The 24,452-nt window shown below is 37.0% G+C and overlaps 1 protein-coding gene across 4 annotated transcripts in view; it reads right to left on the bottom strand.

Moving 5' to 3' along the window:
• Positions 1-1,442: 1,442 nt before the first annotated feature.
• Positions 1,443-24,452, bottom strand: part of RORA (RAR related orphan receptor A) — a 687,196-nt gene continuing 664,186 nt past the window's right edge. For all 4 annotated transcript variants that reach the window (XM_019748671.2, XM_019748672.2, XM_074327647.1 and 1 more), the window contains 7 exons: positions 22,874-23,269; positions 17,230-17,351; positions 15,518-15,650; positions 14,756-14,863; positions 13,334-13,444; positions 11,349-11,461; positions 1,443-10,787 (listed from right to left, as the gene is read on the bottom strand). In XM_019748671.2, coding sequence (XP_019604230.1) covers positions 10,623-10,787; positions 11,349-11,461; positions 13,334-13,444; positions 14,756-14,863; positions 15,518-15,650; positions 17,230-17,351; positions 22,874-23,269 — 1,148 coding nt within the window. In that variant the 3' untranslated portion in view covers positions 1,443-10,622. The remainder of the gene's footprint in view (positions 10,788-11,348; positions 11,462-13,333; positions 13,445-14,755; positions 14,864-15,517; positions 15,651-17,229; positions 17,352-22,873; positions 23,270-24,452) is intronic.

Below are 24,452 nucleotides of genomic sequence, written 5' to 3'. Positions count from 1 at the left end.
TGGTCAGATCTTACTGATTATGATTATTACTTTGGCTTTCTCTCCAAGAGTTTAATAATAACCTGACACTTGTTTTCCTTTCTAATTCTCCCATAAGATCATTATGAACAGAACTGTATGGTGTCCCTCTTATGCTCTTTTTTTAACGACCCCTCTTGAAGTGGAGCAAGTTAACCCACAATGGAGAGGTCAGTGTAAACTGTTGTTTTTATGAGGAGCTTATGCATGAGGTTGGCCAAAGGCCTAGAGGTGACAGATTTCATACTTTGAACTCCACTATTTCTATTAACTCTCAATTTCCTGAGATACTGAAAGGTGGTAAATATTTACATAGATTTGACAGTCCACAAATATTTCACAGACATAATGTCATTCTTCCTCTTCTCCAAGGTAGTTGGAAATAAAAACAGGATTAGGGACTGTTTGTTACATTCGGCAATTTGGGGGAGCAATTCAAATATTTATATTACTGAGTGTAAGAGATGCTTAGGTATTGTGTGTGTGTGGAAGAAAACGTCGACTTAGTTGCCTTTATATGGACTTCAGAGTATTTTATGATTTGAATGTCCTTGCCATTACTTTAAAAATAATTTAGTAAGGTTTTTGCACTTTTAGATTAGTGATACTTAGTTGATGTTAAATTTATTGGTTCACTCCTACGTAATGTACTCAAGAGAAGGGATGGGGCTGGGGTGCGGCAAAGCTAACCCAGGTAGGGTCAGATGTTTAGTCTTTGGCATCATTAAAGTCTGCGGCAGCATTTATTTTTTCTTTTTTTTTTTTATGGAGGGGGCAGTTCACAGTGCCCCATGCGGGGATCGAACTGGCAACCTTGGTGTTATTAGCATGATGCTCAAACCAACTGAGCTAACTGGCCACCCCTGCAGCATCATTTCTGATGTCCCATTCTAATGATTTTGAAAGCAAAGATGACAAAGTATGGTGTGCATTCAGGACGCTCCCCTCCTACGTTCATGGCACCCTCTTACTTTGAGACAGGAAGCAGCCTCAGAAACTTCAGTTCTGCACTTCGGGCAGCTACTGCCAATCAGTAGACATCTTACAAGCTAAAACTTCTTTCTTTGCCTTCTCTGATCAAAAGGGCCGCTTGATCCTTGTATACCTTTTTTCCCCTGCAAAATGGACATGAATGTTTTCAAAAGTACTATACTACAGACCAGTTCTTCTCAAACTTTAATATGCAAACCAATCACCTGGGGATCTTGTAAAAATGCAGATTTTGATTTAGTAATTCTGGAGTGATACCTGGGATTCTGCATTTCTAATAAGGTCAAGGTCACTGGTGATGCCAGTGTTACTGGTCTGTGGACCACACTTTGAGTAGCAAGGTTGTACTAGACTGTTTTCTGGAGACAAGATATAAGCTAGAAAACGATATACAATGCAACTCAATAACAAAGAACAAAGAAGAAAAACAAGTGTTCCATTAGAAGCTGAAGTTTTATTATAGGATAACAGTACATAAAGCACATCTAAAATTGATGTGTTCAATGCACTTTTAATAAAGGTAATGTAATATTAAAGGTACAGTTTCTAAGTACAATATAACAACATTCATATTAGAATGAAAATCGGAGTATTTAAAAGACAACATTAAATCTCTCTTTTTTTACAGCTTGTATTTACAAAATGAATCAAAATATTTTTTTTAAATTCAGGACTCAATAAAATAAACAGCTGGAAATAAGCAGAATACTGTAAGAGTGAATTGAAAAGAAAACCCAATGTATGTGAAAAGTTGGATGATCCTCTAATAAAGACCATTAGCAAAGTTTTAGTACAATACTATTTTTAGGATACCCATAAATGGCTTGCATTTTTAGTGTGGCAGAAAAGGAATTTTTACATACTGTACACAAAACAGACAGATATATTTATAGGTACAGTATTACTGTTTCCAAACTTGCATGTATATTTACAGAAGGCTGAGTTTGTTACTCACAGAGTTTCGTGAAATTTGTGTGCTTAATCCTCAAGACCCACACACAATTAGAATCAGAATCAGCATTTCATGTGGTCTTTTCAAATGTGGATTTAATACTTGGTTTTAGACAAAAGTGTTAACCATAAGACATAATATACTTTATAAATTTACCGTAACAACCCAGGAAAAGAGTTTGAATTGGGGCACACTTGTTGTCATTTAACAATTATCAAATGCTGACATGTGCTGGCCATTGTGCAGACACAAAGAAATACAATCTCTATCTTCAGGAAGCTTAGGATACTAAATGGTGCTTAAAAAAAAACTTTCCATCTCTTTCTAAGCGAAGCAATAAGGAATGAAGTGATTTGTGTTAAAAGAGATTTCTCCCTAAACTGTAGCCAATTCACTTTAAAAGGTTAACTATTAGCATTAGCTCTCATTAACCACATGATTGCATTTATAATTAAGGTAACAGCAACTCTTCCATAAAAATGGAAAATGTCTAGAATGGTGGGTAAATATGCAGTGCATGGAAGCCAATAACCATGGCTTGAGAATTTATCACCTTCAATTACAAAAGTGCAGTAAACAGAACCATTTGCTCTATATTTATAAATTGCTCAAAAATCTTTGCTAAAGATCTTACAAATTCAGTAATATTACAGAACAATTCTAATCAATATTTAATAAGGTTAACTACATCCTTAGTTAGATATTTGATATACTTCGATTTTTAACAATGCCAATAGGTCTTGGGAGAATAGGTGAAAGAGTTTAACTAAGCTCATTACTAAATGACTTAAAATGAAGGTCCTTCACTCAGTTCATGGAACTGGATGAGGTCATATTAAAACAGAACACCCCTTGTTGAATTTGCTTTATGGCCCATGTTCTGCCATGACAGTGTTAGTTTCCAGACTTCTCATGGCTCAGGTAGGAGGGGAAAGGTTTATTCTGCCATCAAGCCACCAAGGATATTTTATATAAATGCCTATTATCTATAGTAGGAGCTAAGTACATAACCCTGTCAGGTGCCAATAATATAATTCCTTAGTAAGAAAAAAAAAGTATTACTCCATTAAACTAAAGTGTTTCTTTAGGATCTTGAAGGCCTGGCAAATTATTTTTTATCTCAGGAGATATGGTATAAAGCCAAGTAGCAAACAAAGTAAATGCTAATAAGTTTTCATATATCCATATTTATAAACAAATTCACCCTATAGATGTCAAATATCCATACTAAGGAAGTAATTTTATCCTAATTAAATACACTCTAGAATAATTTATATAATGATATTATGTATTTAAAGAGAAAAGCATGTCCCAAATCCAGCACTCTGATACAGCTGCCAGTTGGGCATAGGTAGATATATATATATATATGTATATATATACAAATATATAGTTATACTCAGTGAAATTAACAAGACCCAAAGGTGGTATTGTCTAGGAATAAAAGGGTTTTTTTGTTCACAAAAGTAACTTATCTAGCACCACACATCAGAAAAACACAAAAATAGCACACTCTAGTTCTAAACAGCTATGTCTAAAATAGATTATATAGTAAAACCAGTATTATACAGCATATTGTGGAATTGATAAACAGATAAATATTTGCACTGAGTAGGCTGTTTATAATATAACATTTTCTTATCTATACAGAATGAAAGCCAAAAAGTTAACTGTATAGAGATGTGCAGAACATTAAATATTATGACTCAAAAGCAGCGACGAAGGTAAATTTGAAAGAAGAGTAAGAGAGAAAATGTTTACAGGCCATTACAAGTTCTTAAGTTAATAGTAAATAAGGAATCAATTGCTCAAGTTGAAGAAAGCAGTAAACAAGAGATTGCATTTACATGCAGATGTCTAAAATTTGTATTTTTTTAAGTCTATGCACAAAAGTCATTTGTTTTATTGCTTGACATTCAGTTATGGCTAGATTATTTAACCTATTTTTTTTTTTTTGTACTTTGGAAACAAGAATATTGTTAAAGGTGCCATAAAAATGGACAACATTGAAAACGGTTTGCAAATAAACCACCTAACACTGCAGTTCTTTATACATATTAAAAGCCTTGTCTGGGGTTTGTCATATGTTAAATATATTTAAACTGGGAAAATATGTTGTAGCTTGAAGCCTCCCATTGGCCCAAACATCCAATACAAAAACACATCTCCACAAAAGGAGCAGGCAGACAATACAGGTACATTTAAAGAAGCAGCCAGCTAATGTCCTAATGTTTAAAAATTTACCACTGTTTTATATGAGATTTCAAACTATTGTGGGTAAGAAGAGAATTTTGGATTCACGAAGGTGTGTACAGTACATACAGATATTTTTTTTGTTTGTTTTTTTGTGAAATCATATTCACTATATTGCTCAAGAATTATCTGCATTTACATATGCAATCTGTTCAATGATAACCAAGTTCCTAGAAATAGTATTCATCCACATGGAATAATGAGAAAGGACTCACACATGAACACTGGAGAGAATTTAGTTGCTCTTAGAGAACAACATAATGGCATGTGCAGCATGTCAAAGCTAAGAGCAAGCTATCTTTCATTAGTTCTTAGAAGGAAAATAGAAAATGTGATACTGCTAATGTGGTAAACACACTAAATGTAAACAGCAAACAGATTCTCTAGGCATCTATTTAAAATATTCATATTCATTTTCTTAACACAAGACTCCATGTTATGGTTCACTGCAGAAAAAATGTTTCTATTTGGATTGAATATTCTGTCACTCATTTATAAATAAATGACTGAATGTATTTATTGCTCTAAGTTCTGAGGGTCTGGATAAACATGGAGACCCCTCCCCCACCATCTCCATTTTCTTGGTATGAAGCAGGTTTGTGGATTATTTTTAAAATTGTTTGAGAGCCTGACAAAATTGCTATCACTTAAAACACTAACAAATAAGCAAACAGACCCAGAACTGAAACCAATTGCTTTGTAAAGACATTGCCTTCTCATTTCTTAAGAATAAACAATCATAGGAAGGTCTCTAATGAAATCTGGTGGAACCTCTTTAATAATACTAGTGTTTAGGGACAGAATGAAGGCCTGTATCATAGACTATTAGTAATAGATCAAGATTTACTGTTGCAATTGCATTTCTGGGCACTTAATCTTATCTACAGTATAAAGTTGTTTTTATGGGGTTATGTTATGTCATTTCTTTGTAAGTAAGAAGTGGCAATCAAATGTTATATGTAAAAATGTCAACTTGTGTGTGATGTGTGTGTGTGTGCACGCCCATGTATACATATATGAGAGAGACAGAGAGAAAGAGAGAGAGAAAGAGAAAGAGAGAGAGATATTTCTGCCATTTTCTATAGTCCTTATTATCAAAAACAACAAGGTAAATGTTTTTGTTTTTGTTTTTTTTTCCATCTAAATGACATGGAAAGTCTTCCCAAATTTTGCTTTTCTGTGGTGGTAAGAAAAATATGTACAACTTCTTCTGAATATATATTCCAAGTATGGAATGGAAGAATCAAAGCCAACAATTACACTGAGATTCACTGACTGTATATTTCAAAAATGCAAAATGTAACCCTAAAAGCTGGCTTATGTTGCTGTTACCTTGTGGGTTTTGTCTTTACACATTAGCGCTTATGTTCATTCAACATTTTAAAAACTACAAATGTGTAAGTGTAGAAGAACTGTGTTACATAAAGGATTTTTTGTTTGTTTGCTTCTAGAGGAGAACATAGTGAAATTGATAGTTATTTGCTGGCATTAAAAAACAACAACACGTTTTATCTTTTACCTCTCTCACTGCACTGATAGGCAGGGCTCTCATCTCAATACTTGTTTTTAAATTTTTTATTCATGTTACGTAGAACTTGAAATAGCTTTTAATATATAATGCTATAGACATGTTTATCATGGATATTTTAATGATTAGAGAAATGGTAAATGGAGGATGCAGGACTGTAGTTTGAATGATGCTCTCTGTTGGTATATTACCTATTCATTTATCTTTTGAACATACTGGCATAACTTTCTACGGCTCTGGAAGTTGCTCAATGTTTTTAAGCACACAAGACTGGAGAACACATAAATTTCGAATGCAACAAGATGACATGACAGTGAAGAGTTTACACACGCATGCAGTTCTACACAGTTCACTTGTGCCCTGGAGGGATAGTATTATCATTATTATTAATAATAAAAAACACAATTTGTCCCAGTAGTACTGGCCACCCTGTTTTAAGAGTTTTAGAAGATCCCTGAGCACATTGTTTCTGACTCTTAACCCCAACTCCAAAATGATAGGGCTTCTATTGTTGATATCAAGATGGATTGTCATTCACAGTAAGTCAATCATAAGGTGCTTATTTACCCTTTTTTTTTTTCACCAATCAGCACAAAGAACTGTCAGAAAATAACTTTTTATTATTATTATCTTAATATAATAGCACTGGAAGGACACATGATTTAAACAATCAATGTTGGAAACAGTGGCTTTAGGATTATTATCTGGCTGCCCCTCAACAATAACAAGTGATTCAATCGACATTCCTTAGCCAAAAAAACCCAAAAAAAGAAAAAAAAAACAAAAAAAGAAAAAACAACAACAACCACAACTGTACAAATATGTATTTTTCCCTGAGGGATCAAGGTACACCCGCAAGTGCTCTATGTACATATATTGCACTAGAGAGGAATGAAGAAAATGTGCAAAAAAGCAACAATGAGAGAAGCTTACATCCTACTTAAACCTTTTCATTAAAGATTCTACTAGGTTGTTTTGCATTTTGGAATGTCGGAACACAAACAGCTATTCCTTAGTCTAAAACTAAAAACACATATTTCTACTATGGCACATTCAATGAAATAAAAAGTTTTCCAAAGACAGATAGACAAATTCCATCAAGAAAATAATACAAAGTTTGTTTGTTTGTATTTTTTTTTTAGAAAATTACATTACTTTCTTTCTTTGTTTCACATTACAAAATCTTTTTTTTTTCTTTACACAAATCACATTTTATTGCAGGAATATTTCAAGTGCCATCAAATATTTATAGAAGGGTTAAAAAAATAGAAGTCTCTCTAAAGTGGTCCAGACAAGGCTTTGTATAGAATAAATCTTTTTTTTTTCCCCATCTTCTAGTTTTGATTTAAGTATTTTGAATACATTTTCTTTTCCATTGACACTTAGTAGCCTAGAAGCGGTCCGACATACGCACATCATACACACGAAAATATCACACACACACACACACACACACACACACACACTCCATCCTCACCTGACCCTCAGCCCACCCCTTATACGCTCACAGACATCTGGGTATCCATACTATAAAGAACAACCAAACTTAGAAGCAGTGTCATAAGTCATGTTTTCCTTAAGTTAGGAAGGGTGAATTAGGATGCTGAAAACTTTTCAAAAAAATCCATAGCTTTAATGTAAATTAGGATGCTGAACACTTAAAAAAAATCCATAGCTTTAACACAGTTTGCAAACTGTCCAAAAAAGCACTTTCACCTGCACTTTTGTTTTCATTGTGACCAAAGCCACTTTTTTCACAATATAACCATTTGGACACCATTGTAACCGAAGGTATTCAGGATTTGTAGAAAAGCCTCATTTACTCTATGTAAAAATTTTATACAAGGCCTTATAGCAGCCGGGATAACAATGATTCTAATCTTTAAAACACTTGGACATTAAAGTTTAGGAAACTTTAATTTTAAGAACTATTGAGAGTAATTCTTCTGTATCACCAAGTATTTTTGTCATCACATTGGTATTTCTATAACAAGGAGAAAAATAAAAATGCAAAGTTTTCACATCCTTTCTAGATGTCATATTTTTTTTTCAACTGAATTTATAGTTTAACTTCAGATCCCAACTTCAATCCAAATTTCACGGAGGAAGCCTCTACTACTGTTCCTATACTGTCGATATACTTTGCTCTCCAAGTCCACAGCTGCTTTTCTTTCAGAAAGACCTAGTAGCAGCATCATGTCAACGTGTCTTGGTTTCCTCTAAAAGCAATGCCACCATGGTGTGACTATTACTGAGATTAGAGCGTCTTTTTTTTTTTTTTGCATTAGGTACATGCAAAATCCTTTCTGGGAAAAAGACTTTCTTTTAAGTTCAACATTAAGTTCTCTCTCACCCTTGGAGAAATTCAATTAGCTCTGATCATTTCACAAATGGACACTGGAATTAGGTTTAGTTGCTCTTTAATGCGCTAGCACCTGAGGCTGGTCATATTCAGAAAGCTTTGGTTAAAAAGAAGTTAATATACTTTAATAAAACCATCCCCAAATTTAGTGACTCAGAATGACAGAAAAACAAAAAACCAAACCAAACGAAAATAAAAACACACTATTTTCCCCCAAAGGAGAAACAATAGGAAAAAACATGGACAAATAAATAACTGAACTAAGCTTGGTACTCTTTTCAGAGTATAAATACTATTGAACTTTAAAGGAACTATGCTTATTTAAATTAAAAATTTGATTTAACCCTTCTTGCCCAAATATAAATACTATATGCTTATAGTTAACCTCTCTATATAAACACATAAAATTTTATATGCTTCTAAGGAATTTAAGTAAATATTATTCTTCTATTTATGGTTACACCCTTACTATACTTTTGAAAAAATTTTTTAGATGTTATTTAGGCTTCATACACACTTGTGTGTGAATAATTCTTTCTCCCTTTCCAAGTCCCTCAGGAAACAAGTCAGAAAGTCAGTGGAGTCTAAAACAGAGTGAAGGGCTCTGGGAAGCCCTCACTATGATCCAGCCTCACATCAGGAGCCACAGTTCCTGCCAGAGATTCAGGAGGGACCCTGCTGGTAAAGGAGACACTTTCTTTGCTGTAAAGGGCTGCTCGGAAACTCCCACCTTTATACTATGGGAGGACGTTCCCTTTTCTGTACAAACATGGTCTTGGATGTAAGACCAGAAGTTTGACTTCTAGCCCAACTGGGATTGAAGTTATCCTCTAAATGCCTACATTCCCAAAGGTCACTTATTTCTAAAATATGCACACTTGTATATCAGGCTGTTCCTTCTCCCTTCCCCCATTGGGAATTATTATTATTTTTTAAAACCCATGGAATTAAAGAAAAACAACTCAATATTTCTCATCTGAACACCAAAACAATCAATCTTCTAAATATTTAATAAAATAAATTACACTCCACAGTTTTCTAGTGACGATAAATACAAAAGTAAATGTTTGCAGCTAGCATTGACTTCACTTTGAAGGCTTAAAATATTTGATAGTTAAATAAGAGAAACTGGTTCAACATGGCATGCCTCCCTCACCCTGCTATTCAGTCTATGAAATATGGAGAGCAATAGTCTAGAATTACAGCATTTGGAGGCAGCTAGTCTAGAAATAGTTCACTCTGAGATAAACTCTTAGGGTTCCTCGATTATATCAAGAACACAAACATTCATAAAGTGAATGCTTCATGTCCTCACATGGGGAGTGTGCGTTTGCTCCAGATATAATCTTTGGGTCCTTCTTATAATAAATGCTAAAGTCCAACAAATACTCTGGTTACTGATTTGTTCTCAAAGCATAAGCATTCCAAGTTGAGACTGAGTCTATGTAACTACCGAATTGTATAAAACGAGCCTCCCCTCCCCTACCTCCATGAGGTGGCCTTTTTAAAAAGCTTTTTAAAAGTCACGTGCATGATGGTATAAGTCCACAGCACCCATCGCTCCTTCAACTTTGTATGAAGCATAAACACATCTATCCTTAAACTTACCAAAATGCAAAGTATAATTCCGGGAGAGTTTTGTTTCGAATTCCAAATTCACATATTAAAAAAAATAATCCAACATGGTGATTTCTAGATATGACCAGCCAGTCTTTTAAAAGTAATTTTGTAAACAGCAGCATAAATACCTCCTGACGTACCTTCCAAACCTTCTCAGTTAAACTTGTGTTTCTGGTGCACATGCGACACGACAGTGAACACGCTAGCATTTAATTTAAAGAAAAAGGTGCAAAATGAAAGTGCCTTATCAATTCAACAGGAAAAGCTACACCAGTAACTACATTTTATATTAATTAAAACAATATATAAACAATATCTCTTTTAGCTATATATAGTCTTCATGCCCATTTACCCTGTAATATATTATAATGCTATTGTTGCTAGTGCTATGGACCCTTTTCGTGCCATCCTGCTGACTGGCAATAATCGGTGAAAAAAAACAGAAACTTCCTTCATGAAACAAAGAGCAAGTTGTGCAAAGTAATGCTGCAACCTCCGCTATGCACACCAGTCACCGATTATTGCTGGACTCTCTGTTGTTACCGATAGATGGGTGACTCTGTAGAAAGTCTGTGGGCAGTGAGCTACCAGAAAAGGGAATCCTCCAACTTTAGTACCCTCCTTATATTGTAAACAGAGGTCAACGATCAAGAAGTCGAGACAGAAAAAGGGTCCATATCTGTAGGCATAATGGAAATCATATGCATGAGAAAAACAAGTTCAACTTTTATTTGTTTTCATTGTTTCCCCTCCTTTGCCTGACCCCGATCACCAAAAGATGTGCAGTGTGTTGGCGCTCCAGGTCTGTGCAGGGCCATATAAAGTGTCTTGGTTAATTTTTGTTTGTTTGTTTTTCATATTTGTACTTCAGACATTCTAGAAGTGCTTAGGTGATACATTTACCCATCAATTTGCATTGCTGGCTCAAATTCTGAAGTGAACAACTCCTTGTATAATGGAGGAAAATGAAGTCGCACAATGTCTGGGTATATTGCTTTAAATGCCATTAGCTTTTCTGTATGTCGTCCACATAAGGCTCTTAATGTAGACACCTTGCATATTAACTGTAAAGAGAAGAAAAGACATGTTGTCAGGAGAGAACAGACATTAGAATCAATATTCAGGGAATATGGATGATCTTTACAACACTGCTTGGAATGGTGAAACACACTTGAAGCAACTTCAATGCCCAGTAATAGAGGACTGGTAAAAATAAATGATGATATAGCTATATCATAGAATACTAGGTATACCTTAAATGAGATTTGGAAGACAAATAATTCAATAACCTGAAAAGATGCTCATAAGTAAAAGTGGCAGTCGAGACGAGAACCCAAGTCTCACCTTCCCCTCTTACTCCGACATGCTTTTTCCTTTACCATCTCAAACCTTGCTCTGTATCACTGTGGAAGAAGAGATCTGGAGATAGAGAAATATGGACTTTCTGAAATGGAGATATTTGTTTCTTTTCAGTAGCCTGTTGCTTACTGATGCTTTTGGTGGCTGGTCAGATGACTTGCAAGGTTGGTTGGCAACATGATATGTGGCAAGGGTTAATTCATACAAGTCCAATGAAATCACCATGGCCCTTCAGGCTATGCTAACTGGAAACCTTTGGCTCTCACCTTTGTTAGTATTCCGTCTTCTCGGTGATTCTTCTGTAGGACATGTTGAAGAGCTAGCTGAATTTTCTGTTGCAGTTTTTCAATTTTTACCTTTTCCTGCAGCCACGAGCGATCTAAACATTAAAGATGATATTTCTTACTATTTCTCCAACATGATGTTGGAACACCCCAATTCCTCCTGACTCTTAGATCCATAGTATACCACAATGCAGAGTTAAGAGACTAACAGGCCAGTTCCACTCTCTTTTTAAAATCTGCTCCTACGGAAGTGGAAAACTGATCTACCAAATAGTTATAAAGGGTATTAAATCTTTCCATTTCTACTGATACTCAAAGGAAGGGAGCCTCCCCCCACCCCCAACCCGTGTTTCCAACAGATAGATAGCCATTTAAACTAAGGCCAAACTCATGCAAATCCAATGAAATCACCAATACCCCTCAAGCCTTTCTAAGAATTACATTTCTGAATGAAATACTGTTATCCTGCTGGCCTTTCTGGAAAATATGAAAATAACCTTATAATCCAAGGCAACTAAAATTGTCAACAGAATTCCAGATGACTTAAGGGTTGTTAATTTAGGATAAAGGCTTCATGTGTAAGAATTCCAAGTAAAAGATGGTAAATGTGCAAAACTGATGATCCCCAAAAGGCAATACTGGTTGAAAACATGGATTAAATTTAGATAAACTTGTGGATGACATACAAATAGATTGTAGGGAAAAGTACAATGTCTTAAAAACCATGTTATTTTGAGTATGGAGGTTCCTCAAAAAATTAAAAATAGAACCACCTTATGACTCAGCAATTGCACTCCTGGGTATTTATCCAAAGAAATTCAAAACACTAATTTGAAAAAATATATGCACCCCTATGTTTATTGCAGTGCTATTCACAATAGCCAAGATATGGAAACAACTGAAATGCCCATCAATAGACGATTAGATAAAGAAATTGGTGTAAATTTATACAATGAAGTATTATGCTGTCATAAAAAAAGAATGAAATCTTGCCCTTTGTAACAACATGGATGGAACTAGAGAATATTATGCTAAGTGAAATAAGTCAGACTGAGACAGACAAATACCATATGATCTCACTTATATATGGAATCTAAAGAATAGAATAAACAAGCAAACAAAACAGAAATAGACTCAGAGATACAGAAAAAAACCCGATGGTTGCTAGATGGGAGTGGGGTTCGGGGATGGGGGAGAAGGCGAAGGAATCAGAAAGTACAAATTGGTAGTTACAAAATAGACACAGGGATGTGAAATGCAGTATGGGGAATATAATCAATAATGTTGTATAGATCATGTAGGGTGCCAGATGGGCACTGGACTTCTCGGGGGGATCACTTCATAGATTCTGTAGGTGCCTGACTGTGCTGTACACCTGCAGCTGACGTAGAATAATATTGAATGTCAACTAGAATTAACTATACATATATATATCTGGTTACGGGATGTAAAGTATAGCATAGGGAATATACTCACAGCTATATACCATAGTATAGTAACATCTATATACAATGTCAGAGGGGTAGACTGGGAGGGAGGTTTATCACTCTGTGAAGGGTGTAAATGTCTAATCATTATGTTGTTTTATACACCTGAAACTAAAGCTAAAACAAAACAAAACAAAAACAAAAAACAAAAACAAAACCCCAAAACACATTACTTTGGAGATTGGTGTTAAGAAGGGCAACCCAAATCTGTGACAGCATTTATCTTGTTCTCAAGAGATTAACTGTGGACTGGGTTTTATTTAATTCTGATTTCTTAAGATTTTGTCAGAGTGGCATGAGGTCTTCATAAAAGGGTATATGTGTGTGTGTGGAGGGGAGGGTGTTATTAAAACATTAAAAATAGATTTAGTAAATGTGGAATCCTCTCTTGGTAGCTCACCAAATATTCTAAAAGGTATGTGCCTTGTAAACATTCTTCACCTAATTTTTTAACCATTTTATTTATATTTGGTATCTTACCTGCTGACATCAGTACAAATGCAGAAAACAATGCTATTTCATCTTCAGTCAGGTGCATAGAACATAAACTCTTTCCAAATTCAAATACAAAGCTAATAAAGTCTTCACAACCTGCCAAAATTAAAATAAAGACAGTTTAAGATTTTGGTTATTACCCCAGGAGAAAAATGGAAGCAGGTGAAGTGGGATCTAGGAGTTGAAGATCAGAGGGGATAGTGATAACATTTCTAGTTTAATAGTTTGAAATCTTAACAGGAAAATCTGTTAAGCCAATATCACCATCACCACCATCGTCACATCATCATCATTCAAAATAATGAGAGTGAACATTTGCTGTGTGATTAATATGTTAGGTAGTGCTCTAAGAGATTTCTCTGGATTTCCTCCTATTACACAACAGCCTTATGAGGGAGGTATTATTTTTATTATCCCTATTTTAGTGGTGAAAAAACAGACTTGGAGAGAAAAGTCATGTACCTAAGGTTACACATGTAGGAAGTAACATCCTGAGATTCAAGAAGAGGCTGCCTGACTTCAGAGCTCACTCTTAACCAACAGAGTGTAATAGCCACAATGTAACTGAAACGTTAAATTCACTCATTTTTGTTTTCAACCATATTTGATCCAAAAGCACTGTTTAAAAAACTAACAAATGATACATTATAGTGGTAAAATCATTATAATTGTTACAGAACTGAAAACACAGAATGTGAAAGTCTTATAAAATAATCCATTCCCAAAGACTGGTCAAGTTTGGTGTCTATTCTTTCAGATTGCATATTATGTATACAGATTTAAATGGCAATAGGCCACTATACTTAAGTATACATACCTTTTGCCATTTAACTGTTTTAAAATCACATAACATATCTTAAATACTGTCCCATTCTTCTTAATGACAATATTCTACTTTACGTAATTTGTAGAAATTCAAAATAATTTATTTATAAAGTTTACATCAGTTTCCCTTAGAAATACTTTATTTCTCTATAGTTAATATCTACGTTTAGTTCTCATTAATGGTTGTTATTTGAGGAGTATGGAAGGGCAAATTTTCAGCTTTTTCTTTGATTTTATGTATCAAATCACATTTTCTAGTTTATCTGAATAACATATCCCCTGCCTATCTGGTCCTTAAAAATCTGGAAGGGACCTGGGGGAGGAGAAATAATATAAATTTCTTCGATTACCAACTAGATAAAATGAAATGCTAAACCTTACCCATAATATAGACAAGAAGTGTTTGACCTGTGTGAATTTTCTACAGTGACTAACTAGAAAGTAAAACAGGTGTAAGATAACATCCTGTAATTTGGGTTTCCAAATAACCAGTTTCCATTTTGTTCAATAAGATCTTTCACCCAGCTCCCATCTTTTCCTGTAGACCTGACTTAAAGACCAAACACCCAGAGATTTCCTCACCTAAGGATTTGAACACATCGGGGCTAGCGTATTTCCCATCAAAGTACACGGTGTTGTTCTGAGAGTCGAAGGCACGGCACATTCTGATAAACACCACCTCTAGAGAACCTAAGCAAAAGCAGAAGAGGATGTGGATTATTCCATCTTGGTGAGTTGTTTTGAAGGCACTCACGTAGAGACCCATTTCTGCGTCAGCACACTGGGTGTCCTGTGCTGTTTAGCTAGTGGGCCATCAGTTACTACATTAGCTCTCTAAAAGGGCGAAGTTCACTAGTGTAAATTAAATGCTTGTGCTGAAGCGAAGGCCTGTTTGACTGAAGAGAGGACTGATTTACAAATTATTTCTTTGGCACTCTTCTGTCTTGCAATATAAAGTCTCAGGAAAACATTTATTCATATTTATTAAAACAAACAAAAAATCCAGGGATGTCTCTCTGAGTTCCACAGCCTTCTTCCTGACAACTAATTGTAACCTCCCCAGGATCTAGAGTGTAAAAACAAAACACAGGCGATGGTAAAATTGGGGAATGCAGGTGTTGTTCAAATTAATCTTTTTACCCAGAAGAGAAGCAAACTGGAGGGAATATTTCGTGCAAATAGCTCCAAAAGCTTTAAAAAGAACTCAGTTTCTGCTAAGAGAAACCCGAGCTATTATCATTGGAGAAAAACTATTCCCGACACCTTCCTTACCAAGCATTTCTTTAATAAGCGGGTGAAAGCAGGTTAGGAAGAGATCTCAAAATTCACTTGCAAAGCACATACCTGCTTTGAGAAGCACAATTTGATCGTTTTGACACAGTTCCATAAATCCATCAATGCGTTTGGCAAACTCCACCACATACTGTATCGCTTCTGTGATTTTGATGGCACACAACTGCCACATTACCTCCCGCTGCTGTTAAAGAGGGAGACACATGAACATCAATGGTTACCCACATCCTTGGCACCATTGGTTTAACTGTTCCTATTTTGTAAAATCCTCCTTTGGAAATGGATTGAAAAAAAGGCTAGAGGTTCAAAAATAAACAGCTGGCCAGTTTTTGGGGGTTATAGCGATTGCTTCCAAGTCCTTTCTCATCTCTTCCAATTCCTCTCTTACCTCTTTGGTGAAAAAGGGAGAGGAGGAAGCTGTTATGAGCATATACGTAGCAGGAGATGAAAATGCATGCCACTGCTTTAACCATGGGTCACGAAGAGTAGCAAAGCAGTATCTTCTTTTAAGCAATTGTTTTGCCTTGGGGAATTTCATACCACTTTACTGAGGGGAGGGAAAAAAGGGGGAGTCCGTTACATTTACTGTTCACCAGCTATGAGCTAGGTGTTTGATGACATCTTTGCCTTATTTCATTTTCGCAAAAACATTTTCCGCTTCTCCATAAATGGACATGAATGCTCACAGAGGTTTCACAGCCAGTAGGTACTGGAGCTGGGATTCAAATGACAGTATCTTTGACTCTGAATCCCATTCCATAAGCTTTGCTGCTTCTTACCGCTTTCTTGCTTCCCTTTGTAACTTTGGCTGTTGGTATTATCTGCCCTCTCAAAGGCAGACAAACTGATATGTTGCTATTCCCCAACCTGTCCTGTTTAATTCCTTTTATCCACCCACTATCCAATTTAGTGACAGGGTGAGCTGGATCTGTTGTGTTGCTCACTTTTCCCCCAATCTCAGTTTAAGACTATTTCCACCAATATGATGAGGTAGAAGAAATATTGAATTAGGAGCCAGGAGTCACGGTCTAGTCCTGATGTTTGTACTTCCCAGCCACATGCCAAAGGATGTTAATTTCCTCCTGTGTTAAAATGAAGGGGAAAATTAGCCTAGATAATCTCTATGGTCTTTGCTAAGTCTGAATTTCTGTGATTATTGGAAAAAGTCACAGCATTTTCTTTATCCAAAGGCAGAATGGATAATTAAAAGTTCACCTTCTCTAGCCCTGCCCTCCCATTTTGGTGGTTTGTTGATTAGAGTGTTTTATAGAAAAACACAATTAGCAGCACTTGTCAGCCTCATATTGCAAGGTTTGGACTGTGGCTATGATCACAGCTTCCAAGCCTTTTTGTGTACCCGTTCTCTAAACTCCTTCTACTTAACCTCTAGAAACGTGAGGCTGAGATTATTTTACACAAACTTCCTGACCTTGAAACCTTCCATTATGATATCGGAACAAATCCCAGTTCACTTAGGCTTTTGGAAACTGCTTAATTTAGCCCCCTGTTGATAAATGATAGGAGATGTGTGTATAGCTAGAGGCACAGTGGAATTTGTTTGCTATCGCAGAAATTTCATCTGCTGGCATCTCAGTAAGACAACACAGCCTCAAGTACATGATCAGTTGTGTAAGAAAGACTTTTAAAAACAGAAGTCTGATGAAAGGCATTTCACCTTTGTTTGTAGTCTTGACCAAATCACCTGCATGAGCACCCTTCTCAACGCTGCCTCAATCTTAAGTAACATTCACCAGGGTATATACCTTGCTTTGATAGTTCTCAATCTCCTCCTGCAGAAAGGTCTGCCACGTTATCTGCTGGAGCTCTTCTCTCAAGTATTGGCAAGTTTCCAGATGTGATTTAGATATATTCTGTGCAAGATGTTCTAAGGAGAAAACAAGAGATTACAACATGAAAAGTCAAGTCCTTCTCTGGATAATCAGTGTTTTCCTTACTTAATATTGCATTTAAGAAATAACAAGTAGAAAGCAATACGCTAACCCATTTTAATTATCTTTAAACATTTAAGTAAGCAATTTGGAACTATTCTGTATTTTGGAACATGAGGACGAAGGAGAAGCAAAACCAACAGTTAGCATTAAGTCTTGGTGACTTTGAAGACCCTCCTGACCTTGACCTTCTTCTGTGCCTTTTGTCCCTCTGGGAATTAACAAATACTGACCTAGGTAAGTGTGGAAAATTATTGACACAGCCTCTTTTTGGGCATTTTTATAAAGACACATCCACCATTGACCTGGGAAGGACTACTCTTGAAAAATTAGGAAATGGTATTCTTTTATGATGACAACTAAGTATTTCTATAGCAGAACAAGCATTACTGAGGGCCTACTATGTCACTACATATAGTATAGTGGATAAGAGGTGGACTCTGGAGTCAGACTGCCTGGGTTTGAATCTCAGCTCTGCTGCTTACTAGCTGTGTGATCTTGGGTAAGTTACTTCACCTCTCTGTGCTTTGGTTTCCTCATTTGCAAAATGAGGTCAATTATTATCTATTTCATATGGCTTCTGTGAGAATTAAATGAGTTGAGCATTTAGAACAGGGAGGGCTATAGAATGTGTGCTACCTAAACATTAGTTCTTATACTGGAGTGTAAGGAGTTTGAAGATATTAAAAGAAATAAAGGCCAAAGAAATTTCTTTAGGAATTTATAATCTGGTGAACAAGTATGGACATGCTGAAAGGACGATTTAAGCCATTAGACAATAAAGTATGAATTATATCAGAAGAGAAAGAAGAAAAAATAACAGGTGCTGCTGGGGAAGAGAGAGAGATGAATGTTGGCTTAGGGGAATTGGTGGGTGCTTCTGGGCCAAAGAGGGATATTTGAGGTGGACCCTGAAAAATGGGTAGGATTTGGTAGGCTGAGGCCAGCTATGTGAGGAGGTAGGCCAGATCTACATTCAAAGGATGGTAGGTGAAGGAAATAACATGGCTTTTATAGGAGACAGACAGATGTGATAAAGTGATAGAGTCAAAACAGAAACGTGAGTAGGTAGGAGCCTAAATCCTGAAGGATCCTATGGGATCTTGAAAGTTAGGATTGAGAGTTTGGACTTGATGTAACAAAAGGAGTCAGCAGGATTCTCTAGGGGGACCTGACATACTGAGCACTGTATCTGGGGAACTAGAACTTGCAGTTTTGTGACTGGAGGATTAGAGGATCGAAAGGATGGAGGCAGGAGGACCAATCAGAAGGCTGCTGGACTCGATGTGAGGGACCAAGAGCTTGAAGCAGTTCATAATCAGTTACGGAAGGAAAAGATGATGAAAAATATTTAGAAGAAGACTCAATAAGATTCTGTGGATGTGAAACCATACTAAAACGTGATCCCCTTCCCAGGGTCTTGCATATTTAATAGGAAAGCTATTTAAACGAATGATGCTGAATGCAGACTTGGCAACACTACTAGTAAGAGTGTTTATTTATTTGGAAATTTGTTACTGTGTCTGTCAAACAGAATCAGACGGGTTTGTGTGAAAACAGAGCCGGTTCACCTACATAAAGCTTGAAACTAGAATCTCTGTAGAGACATTGGAACACAATCAACCTTAATGGCCCTATTGTCAACACACAGACACAAAACAACATAATATCAAAAAAATAAAACATAAACAAAAGAGTTTAAAGGCCAGAGACAGAGAAGCTGAGAGAAAGGAGAAGCCAGTAAATTGTGTCTTAGAATCAGTGATGCTTGTGAAGAGAAGAATAAAGACAAAAACAATGGGAAATTAGAAACAAGAAAACAAGTGTATACATAAGGTAGTGAACTATCTTCTATAGAAAGAACTCTCGCTATATAAGGCAGATTCTAGATTGTAAACCAAGTTTTGCAGATACGAAGAAAGAAAATCCCCCAGGGAAGCAGGGGGATCCTATGAAGTGAAGGATGGACAGAGGCTTACAGAGTTCTCTTCCAGATTATGCTTCTTTTCTAGTTTATATGGTCTGCATCTTGTTCTGTCACTTCATCCTAAAAATTGTTCCCACTTATCCCTACCTCTCTGGGTCCAGCTTTAAGAGCCAAGGAATGAAACAATGTACGTGACAAACCAGTAGAGGGCAGTGGCCACATTCTCACCAACTGCCTTTGATTCCCAGTTCACAGTTGATTTGCCAAGTGTAAGATTTTAGACACTACTGTTTTTAAATCTCCATTTCAGCACAGGAGAACATGGTCAGACTGAGTAAAGGTTACGTAGTATGGCCTCTCAGAGAAACAGTCTGGAACAGTGAAATACCTTGGAACTAGGAGTTCGGAGACCTGGTTTCTGGTCTGAGTTCAGTGGGTAACTCACTTTGTGACGGGCAACTCAATTCACCTCCTCAACCACAATTGCTTCACCAATACAGTCAAGGTCTAAATACTTCAGACGGAAAAGCCTGACTGCTGAGTTAATCCCAGATTTTCATAGTGGGAAGGAACTTTAGACTTCATCTGGTCCAAACTCTCTTCAGTTTACAGATAATAACAACATTAATAGTGATGATAGTTAACATTCATGTAGCACTTACTATGTGCCAGACTCATATAATATATATTCTGAGTACATCTATCTATCTATCTTCTTACTTAATCTTTATAACAACCCTCGGAGGGTTATTTAGTATGATCTCCATTTTACAGATGAAGTGACTTTTCCAAGGTGTCATAGCTGGCAAGTGGCCAATTATTTAAACACACAGAATTTGGCTCCAGAGTCTGTGCTCTTAATCTTCATATTCAATAGGCAGGGATACTGTAGCTTGCAGAGGTCACATGACTTACACTTAGACTGTCGTACAACCTATCGCAAAGCTAGGACCACAACCTATGCAAGCTGACTTCTTGTCTCCTGTTTTGCCCAATATGTCATTACCTCTCTTGCACAAGGCTTTAGTTATTGATTATAGTAACAAGTGCAGTTAGGTTTTTGTTTTTAATGAACCCAGATTGCTTATCTGGAATGTATAGTTCAGGTACTAATTGTATATCAAGGACAATATTTCATAGCCATGAATGCAGACGTATTCCCACTAAAAGGAATGGACTGTAGATACTATTGTTGAAAGATAGAATTAGGCTTAGGATATGTTAATTTACAATTTATTTTCCAATAGAATAATTGTTTTCATTTGTTGAAAGTCTGATGACAAAATTTAGCCTAAAATGAAGTCAAGAGTCTTAGTTAAAGAGAGTGGGACTTAAGCCTCAAAGGAAATACAGCTTTAAAGAAAGAGCAGCAAAGTCTGGCCACTTTTTGCTACTCTTAACTCTTCAAACTATTTTGTATATGTACATGGGATAGAAAGTTAGAGCCCAGTTATACCATTTTCAAATAAATTCTTGTTTCGTTTTGGGTTTGGAACTAATCCTAGTGACAAGTTAATTTTATCCATCTTGGAAAATGCCACAATACATGTGAAAATGCCCTAATTTAGGAGAACATGGAGAAAGTATGAGGGCATAAGGGCTCTCAGACTACACTGGGAGGTGACAAGTATGGAAGAGGAAAGTGATTTGTGGGGGAAGCGGAGCTGGGGAACCGGCTTAGCCATATTTGGCCCCACTCAGGTATCAGTGCATTTTTAACCAAAGTGCCATATTCAAGGGTGACACTTTGGCTAAGCCCTGTGGATTGATTTCAGGGTTGAATATTTGACAAGCAAACAGAATGAATCCACTAGTATTTATGATAAGCTGGAAGCAGACCTAAAGTAAGCCAGGTCATTTTTTTATGCTATCATGTCAGCTTTCAATCAAATTCTTATTCATTTCTGAAAATTTTACTTTCATTACAGTTATGCTTAAGGCTCAGCCAACCAAGATTTCATGACAAAAATGGAAGGTTTTTTGTTCTAGTTCAAGAAAAATAAAATCAAACCTACCTCTGCTCAGCTTGGCTTCTAGTTCAGAGGTTTCTCTGTTAATCAAAAGAGCTGTGATACACCTTTAATGCTGTTCAGTGGTTAAAGACCAGGCTTAAAATGTCCCTGCTCTTGAGGATTTAAATTTAGACCCATAAAGAGGTGCTTGTGTAAAAACCGTAAAGAACATTCAATTTGTTCTATTTGGAGAAAGATTTTACTGGAAATATAAATTTCACTTAAAAATGTTTTATGGGGTACAGAGGTGGTGAAACCATCTAAAGAACACAACCGTTTTTTTCTGTGAACTGAGGAGCTCTGTGCTCAAGTCAGAACCTGCTGGTTCTCTCCCATCTGAAGTCTTCATTCTCTCCTTGTATTAGGTTGGTGCAAAAGTAATTGCGGTTTTTGCAATTATTTTTAACCTTTTAAACCACAATTACTTTTGCGCCAACCTCATATTAACTTAGTCATCTCCACAGCAACTAACTGAAATATCCCAAAGGATTACAACCTTGTGTGAGGACTCATGGGGAGGAACAGATCAAATTCTAAAACTGCAAAGGTTCTTATCAAAGTTTCTCTAATAGTAGTGCTGGACTTAAAAATTGATTACATATAACAGAGGATGCTAATGCAACTTCCTTGAAACGCAAAGTTTTCCATTGTCTGTATTATCAACATTTCTAGGTCACATCGCCCAAGAAGCAATAATGTCACAGGCATAAGGAAATGACAGTTTTGGGGTTTTTCTTTTTTTTTGGATGGTGCGTCTTGTATGAAATAGATCAGTTTTATCACCAATATCCATCACTGAAACATTTTGGCAGGTAAAGAAGCCAATCTCACTTTACCATTTAGAGACTAGATCAGGGTTGCAAACCTTAGATACCTGCAGGGGCTGGGCAGTGATACGCATGGTAAGAGTGGAGCTGGCCCATCTAAAGGTGCTAGTGCCTACCTGGTGCCAGTCACTTGGTGCCATTCACAAAAGCTGATCTTCTGTAAATACCCCATTTTTAAATTCCCACAAGAAGCTGAAAATCTGAAATTTTTGTGGACTTGTCCAGGTTTAAAATTTTGCCAACTGATTCAACAATTTAAAACTTTGCATTGGTCAAAAAAACACACGTCTGTGGACCAGGTGGTTCAGTTTGTGGACTGCTAATTTTATGACTTTAGGTATACAGCATTACCTGGAATATAACTAAAGAGAATAACTAACAGAGTTAATAGGCCTATTCCCTAAGCTTAAGAGATTTTTGTGGGATTCTAAGACTGCTTTAAGTTCATGTTGATCTATCTCTGATGTCCAGGGGTCAACGTATTTCTTGGCTCTACAATGGGAAACAGTGGACAGTCCAAAGCAAGGGGGCAGGCAGGGTGGAATTATGAAGTGGTCCAAATGGTAAAGGTGAATTGCCCTTCTAGCTGCACTATTTTAATAACATAACTCAGTAGAAGAAAGTCAAACATATCCCGTTTACTTCAAAGGGCATAAGCAACACACCCCCAATAGAAACACGGAAGCCATTACCTAATTCTGCCATGGACACAGTTGGGGAAGTCTCTCCATTGGTGAAAGAACAGTAGGGAAAGAAACCTGATGCTGGTGTGTAGTCACATATTGGTTCTGGTTTGATTCCATTGATATCAAGACCTGACTGGTCCGGGGAAGGCTGTATGTCCAGGTAGAAGCTGCTGACGGCTGAGTCTGCCTTGCTCCCCTCAGGGGTGTGCCCGTCAATGTAGTTGCTGAGGTCATCGTGAAGTTCCGTCAGCCCGTTGGCCGAGATGTTGTAGGTCGGAGTCAGTGGCTCGGCCTCTCCAGGCTGCTGTTGGTGGTCTCGCTGCTGCTGCTGCATCCTGTGTTTCTGCACTTCTGCGTACAAGCTGTCTCTTTGCTTTTTCGACATTCGGCCAAATTTTACAGCTGGAAGAAAATAAGCCAAACCACACCATGTACAATACGCTTTTCTTCATTATCCTCTCTGGCATGTTTTAGGGGTTCCTTTGAAGTCTCAGACAATCTCAATCAAAAACCACATAACCACAAAATAAGGATGCGACCCAGAGGGGAAAACAGTCCCACCCCATGCCCCAACAGCAAAGATACATCCAGAGGAACTAAGTTCCAGAAACAGATCCAGGACGGGTAGAAGGGACCTGGGGCAATGAATACTGATGTTTTCCTGCTGTCATATAACCCTGTGCTCATGGGAGCCACTGGTATGTGACTGAATGGGCTTGTTCACTCTCCAGTCATTAAGCTGGCTCAGACCATCTCTTTTTCTTCCCAGGGTTCACACCAGTGCACAAGTATGCACACATTCACAGAGATACATCGAACCACAAGCGGTCAAACCTCAACTTTCATTCATTCCACTGAAGAAACTCAATGAGTTTCTTCCTGACCAAACCCCTGAATCTGGGGCTTCATCGAGAGACCTAACCAGATTGGATGTGGCCTTTGCAATTCCCTGAATTACATCTCTGAGTCTACCTACCTAAGAAGGCCCCGTCCCTCATCTTGGGTCACAGCGGCCCCATAAAACCCTTGAACCTATCTTTACATGATACTTTCTATTCTCATTTAGCCTCCAGTGAAAAAGAATATCAGAATTTTGGAAAAGGCAAACACTGTGTAAAATCCCTGTTGGGTGAATTTGTGTTTATAATGCTTCTCCTTGCGCTGTATCCCCATATTTAAGTAGAATATCAACGGTAGGAGCTTTCTAGTTGATTCAGAATTCCAATTGATTTCTCCTGAAACACCCAGATGATTGAGGAAAAAAGCTCCTATGATTTCCTGGTCTGTGCTCTCCCACTAACCCATTTACTTCTCAGCCCGATTCTGTATATGTAGATAAAACCTCTGCTGGCGGGACTAAAATGTCCTAATTGATTATGGTTAAATTTATACCTGACGGGGCGGATGAATTCACCCATTTGACCACCACCAGAATTCTATGAATCTACGGGAAGGAGGCGCGTAGAGAAACGTGAAGTTGGGAATGAAGGCTACCACCCGGTAGATTCCTTTTCTGCCAATGAGAACATGCGGCCCTTTTGCAGAGAGGAAACAAGTGAGCTGGATACTGGTCAATTTCCAGGTT

The sequence above is a fragment of the Rhinolophus sinicus genome, linkage group LG03 (assembly GCF_036562045.2).
Source record: "Rhinolophus sinicus isolate RSC01 linkage group LG03, ASM3656204v1, whole genome shotgun sequence".
NCBI classification, from domain to species: Eukaryota; Metazoa; Chordata; class Mammalia; order Chiroptera; family Rhinolophidae; genus Rhinolophus; species Rhinolophus sinicus.
This window is presented reverse-complemented; position numbering and strand designations above follow the sequence as displayed.